This window comes from Papaver somniferum, chromosome 6, assembly GCF_003573695.1.
Source record: "Papaver somniferum cultivar HN1 chromosome 6, ASM357369v1, whole genome shotgun sequence".
Taxonomy (NCBI): Eukaryota; Viridiplantae; Streptophyta; class Magnoliopsida; order Ranunculales; family Papaveraceae; genus Papaver; species Papaver somniferum.
This window is the reverse complement of record NC_039363.1, coordinates 121258541-121264405: the sequence shown is the minus strand read 5'-3', so window position 1 is coordinate 121264405 and position 5865 is coordinate 121258541. Positions and strand designations below refer to the sequence as shown.

At 35.7% G+C, this 5865-nt stretch overlaps 1 protein-coding gene across 1 annotated transcript; it reads left to right on the top strand.

The window, feature by feature from the left end:
- Positions 1-1696: 1696 nt before the first annotated feature.
- On the top strand, positions 1697-4553 carry LOC113286109 (lysine histidine transporter-like 8). Its single transcript, XM_026534820.1, has 5 exons — positions 1697-2170; positions 2244-2377; positions 2548-2978; positions 3855-3986; positions 4065-4553. The coding sequence occupies exons 1-5, from the start codon at positions 1731-1733 to the stop codon at positions 4551-4553; spliced, it is 1626 nt and encodes a 541-aa protein (XP_026390605.1). The 5' UTR covers positions 1697-1730.
- Positions 4554-5865: the final 1312 nt, after the last annotated feature.

Below are 5865 nucleotides of genomic sequence, written 5' to 3'. Positions count from 1 at the left end.
GTTGCTAAGGGTTATACGCAACAAGAAGGCATCGATTTCCATGACACTTTTGCTCCAGTAGCCAAGCTGGTTACTGTTCGTGTTCTTTTATCAATTGCTGCAATTCATAATTGGTCACTCCATCAACTTGACGTTAACAGTGCTTTTTTACAGGGTGATCTCGAAGAAGATATTTATATGAAGATCCCTCCAGGTTTTCACAAGAAAGGGGATACTCGTGTTTACAAGCTCAATAAATCTTTATATGGTCTTAAACAAGCTTCTCGTCAATGGTTTTTTAAACTTTCTTCAGCTCTTCTTCATGCAGGTTTCACCCAATCTCATGTTGATTACTCTCTTTTTACTTTCCATTCTGGTGCAATCTCCATTTATGTTTTGGTTTATGTCGACGACATTGTTATCACTGGTAATAATGACCCTGTTATTCAGGACCTCAAGCACAAACTTGAATCTCAGTTTTCTATCAAAAACCTTGGTCACTTGCAATATTTCTTGGGCCTTGAGGTATCACGTTCTCCCAAAGGTATTTTACTTTGTCAACGCAAATATATTCTTGACATTGTGACTGACTGTGGTCTTTTGGGAGCTAAGCCTTCTCCTTCTCCAATGGAGCAACATCTTAAACTACTGCCATCCTCTGGTGATCCTCTATCTGATCCCAGTATTTATCGACGTCTCATAGGTCGTCTCTTGTATCTTCAGGTCACACGTCCTGATATCACATTTTCTGTTAATTATTTAGGTCAATTCATGCAACAACCATGCTCTGGTCATTTGGCTGCTGCACATCGTATTGTTCGTTATCTTAAAGGTACCGTTAGTCATGGTATTTTTTTATCTGCCTCAAGATCTTTGTCTCTCTCGGGTTACACCGATTCTGATTGGGCAGGCTGCCCTACAACTCGTCGATCAACGACAGGTTATTTTACGATGTTAGGGGACAGCCCTATTTCTTGGAAGTCAATGAAGCAACCAACATTATCTCTTTCTTCTGCTGAAGCAGAATATCGTGCTCTTGCACGACTTACTTCTGAACTGCAATGGTTGCATTATCTTTTCACTGATCTTCGTATCACTATTCCAAAACCTATTCCCATTTATTGCGATAATCAAGCTGCCATTCATATTTCTGCTAATCCTGTTTTTCACGAACGAACTAAACATATTGAAGTAGATTGCTACTTTATACGTGACAAACTTCTTTCTGGTCTAATCAAACCCACTTATCTACCGTCAGCTTTACAATTACCGATCTTTTCACAAAGCCGCTGGGAGTGGATCATTTTCTTCGCCTTTCTAGCAAGTTGGGTCTTCGTGCAGATGGTCCTCAGCCTCCAACTTGAGGGGGGGTATTAGATGTGTATATAATCTGCACCACAGCTGTGTATATAGTCCGCACCGTCGGCAGTCCATGTATAGTCCAAGTCTTCAGGAATATGGTTATTGAACTTGTTGTAAATCCGAGTCCTATGCATCTTTGGTTATTGTAACAAGCCCTGTAAACTCGTTCTAGCTGTTAGATCTTTCATTCTTTGTAACTTGTATAAATACTTAATGTAGAACAATCTGTAAGGTGTGAGAGATTAATAAAATCAATTCTTTAGAATCTTTGACATACTTCGCACTCCTTTAAATGCCCAAATTTACATTTCCATAACAATCTGTAAAAACGTACTCAAAATTCAAAAGAAAAATCTATACTTCATAGGGGGCATTTGAAACTCGAGACAATGGATGAAATCTACGGAGGTAAAGGAGAAATAAGTTCCCTACCAATAACACCAAGATCATCAGCAATGGCACCTCCAATACCACCAATTTCTGCTCCACCTTCTCAATTTCATTCACCATCGTTGAGTAGATCTCCTTTACTACTGGAGAGCCCAATTCACCAAGAAACATCTTTATCTACTAATATTCATACTCCGAATGTTAAAACACCAAATTCAAGACTTTCATTAACACCACGATTTCTTACACCATTAGGTAGCCCGGTAAGAAAAATCATTAGAATGACCAAGTTAGAAACTCATCATGATGATCCTGATAACTGGCTTCCTTTAACTGAGTCTAGAAACGGTAACGCGTATTATGCCGCTTTTCATACGCTTTGTTCTGGTATTGGTATTCAAGCTTTGGTTCTTCCAGTTGCCTTCACCATCCTTGGCTGGTAATAATAATGTTAATGATTGTGGCTTAATCTAATTAATCACACACTAATTCCCACCGGTTCATACATGCAGGACTTGGGGAATCATATGCTTGACAATCGCATTTTTATGGCAACTTTACACTCTCTGGTTGCTTGTTCAGCTTCATGAATCAGTCGATGGAACTCGTTATAGTCGATACTTAGATCTCTTCACGGCAGCATATGGTACTTACTACAACTAAGAAATATACCCGGTCAAACAAAGTATTCCATTTAGCTGAAATTGCGTGTAAACAGCTTTGACTAATTATTCATTCTGGCTAATGAGATTCATAATTAACAATTAATAATTTTTTTGAATGGTACTTAACTTAATTTATTAATATTGTCTATAGGTGCAAGGGCAAGAAAAATTCTAGCCACGGTCTCAATTGTGTACCTATCAGCAGGAACATGTATCGCCTTAATCATCATAGGTGGTTCAACCATGAAGCTAATCCATCAGACACTATGTGCAGGCACATGTAGCAACCCTAAACCATTAACTCCCGCTGAATGGTATTTGGTATTTACATGCATTGCAGTAGTGTTTTCTCAGCTTCCAAATTTGAATTCTATCGCTGGAGTTTCGTTAATTGGCGCTGTTACAGCCGTTGGGTACTGTACCATTATGGTTGTCGTTTCTATAATCAAAGGCAGGATTCCTGGTGCTACTGACGATACCATTGATGAAAGTTCAGATGTTTTAAAGATTTTCAGTCAGCTCAATGCCCTTGGTATTATCGCATTTGCTTTCAGAGGACATAATCTTGTTCTTGAGATTCAAGTAATCATTTCTTCCTTAACAACATATGTTTGTTCAAACAAAAAAAACGACTGTTACTATAAACACAAAATTGGTTAAAAAGACTAAAATGAATAATTTCTGGGTGAAAAAGACATTTAGGTTTTGATACTGTTTAAATGGACAAAAATGTTAAAATAGCCAGGATGTAAACAGTTTCATCCTACTCACTTTCAAATATTTTTTCTTATTTTTAATTTACATCAGGGTGCATCCAGTTTCATCCTCGTTATTTTTTAAGTTTAAGCCAGGATGAATCCAGTTTCATCCTTGCTATTTTTTTTGTTCATTTCACTCGTAATAATTTTTAGTCGTCCAATAAATCATGTTTTAAAAATATTTGGACAAATGATCCATTTTTCGTACTATAAATGGAAATTGGACTAGTTAAAGATGCGGAAAAATTTCAGTTTGTATCTGATTTAAAATTTTGGATAAAGAAAAAACAAAATTCCAGATACATCATCAGAAAAATACGGCCGACTACTTTGTTATAATATTCATTGAGGAGAAAGGAAAGAGCTCTTTGATGTATCATTATCAGTTAGTTAATCATGTTTAGTTCATGAATTAAATAACGTTGACCCTTTGACTATTTGACCATTTTGGCCAAAGAAAGACGAAGTCAAACATGAGCGCATGAGTTTGGAACTTTCAACTTTGTTGAAAAATCCAAGCTAAAAAATTATCCATATTAAATACCGAAAAGAAAAAAGAAAAAAATCCATGTCATTTTAGTAGGGTGACGACAGTATTAGTGTGGCACCATCGTAACATTCCATCTATAGTAAATTATTAGTAGTGGGATAAGATTATCAGATAATTAATTAACTATTCTCGATGGACATAATTTTGCAGGGAACATTGCCATCAAGTGAAAAATACCCATCCAAAGTGCCTATGTGGAGAGGAGTAAAGCTTGCTTATGCAATAATCGCTATGTGCCTATTTCCTCTGGCAATAGGTGGTTATTGGGCTTATGGTCATATGGTAAGCAAGCATCGAATGAAAAAAATTACAAATGCGCAACTCTGCGAATTAGTTAACTCAGATTAAATCATTATGCAGATACCAGAAAATGGAGGCATGTTATCAGCGTTGTTCGCATTTCACAGCCGGGATACATCCAAGACAGTTCTTGTATTGACAGGTTCAGCAATCGTGGTAAATGCGGTATGCTCATTCCAAATCTATGGAATGCCATCTTTTGATGATATGGAACAGAGATACACAAACAGGTTTCACAAGGCATGCCCATGGTGGGTTCGAGTACTGACTCGCCTGTTTTTCGGATTTATAAATTTCTTCGTGGCGGTTGCAATACCATTCTTGGGTAGTCTTGCTGGTTTAATCAGAGGGTTAGCATTACCGATCACTTTAGTTTATCCATGTTTCATGTGGATTTCCGTCAAAAAACCAAAACCATATAGTGCAATGCGGTACATAAATTGGGGACTTGGAATTCTTGGTATAGTAATGACATGTATATTGGTTGCAGCTGGTTTTTTTACCGTGATAAACACTGGTATCAAAGTCAGCTTTTTCAAACCCAAGTAAGTCAGAATATGAAAAGAAACCTCTGAATATGGAAATTTATTGGGAGCTCAAGATTATATTGTCCCTTCGGGGATATCCAATAAAAAAATTAGACAATTTTATATACTTAGTGGGCTAATTCTTTCTTTGTGTTCTTACTTTTTGTTTGTTAATTGTTGCTCCATTTTCATCAAGCTGATGCAATATGAATAAGGTTGAAATATTCAATCATTCTAATGCGTCCTAATGGAGATGCACAATTGACTCTTTTTAGTTTTCTCTTTTCTTTTTCTTTAAAAAAGACAATTGGTATCAAAGTTAAATAAATGGTAACGGATCTAATGGTCGTATTTAGTAAACACAAGCCACAACTTTTCTGTTTTAATCTCTCTAACACTATGTTTATATCAGTTAGTTAATTAGATGTCGTTATTAGTTGTTGTTATGTTATATGTGTGTAATTTTCATTGGTTTGTATAGACCGAGTCCAGCTGTATTTCATTTCTTCTTGTTGGTCTCATATCAGCGTATATATGTTGTGTCTGTAATCATATTATGCTTCACGAGAATCGTATCATTTGCCTGGACCATTTCTTCTAGGGTACCAGAGTAATCTGATCCAGGAACCCTAATTTTTTTCTTTCTTTATGTAAGAGCATTGCTCGGTCGAACTCAAAAGTGTTGTTATCTCAAGTTTATTGTCAAATTTAGTTGTCGAAATTATATTTTGATTTTTAGTCTACAATTAGTTAAGTCTCCGAATAGGATAGAATATAGTTAATAAACAGAAGATCACAGCAATCATCATTGCGTTCTACCGTTTGAAGGCGAAGATCAACTGAAGATTTTGGAGAATTTAATCAACAAAAGGTAAGTGAAGACTGAACCACGTATATCTCAAGTTATATTCACTTTTCTATCATCTGAGACGATGTCGCATAACTAATTAGACTAGTATGCATAGACAAGAATTTCGAGTCAAGTTTATCTTGATAACTTCTCGAAATATAATGACTAAGCTTAATGAACATTTGTTCATGCTTGATAAATGGTAGGTTGGGAACCTACATTAATATATTGCAAGTGCACAGTGTCTAACTAGTAAAACAATGACAAGTACAGGTCGTTCCCACGAGGAGTGTGAAAATACTACTACTAACTAATACCTAAAACTAAATGATCAAATTCAATATTTCAGAAATTCGGAAGCAAATGAAATAATAATAATAATAATAATAATAATAATAATAATAATAAACAAAATAGGAGTATGTTATTAGGGTTTTCGATTTCCACTAATTCAATCATATAAATCTCTACTAATTTCTATTTA

Bases quoted from the DNA above. Each gene is read 5' to 3' on its own strand.
- LOC113286109 (XM_026534820.1), top strand. From the start codon at position 1,731: ATGGATGAAATCTACGGAGGTAAAGGAGAAATAAGTTCCCTACCAATA. The intron at 2,378-2,547 runs GTACTTACTACA...TATTGTCTATAG, and splicing joins TCTCTTCACGGCAGCATATG to GTGCAAGGGCAAGAAAAATT. The intron at 2,979-3,854 runs GTAATCATTTCT...ATAATTTTGCAG, and splicing joins ATCTTGTTCTTGAGATTCAA to GGAACATTGCCATCAAGTGA.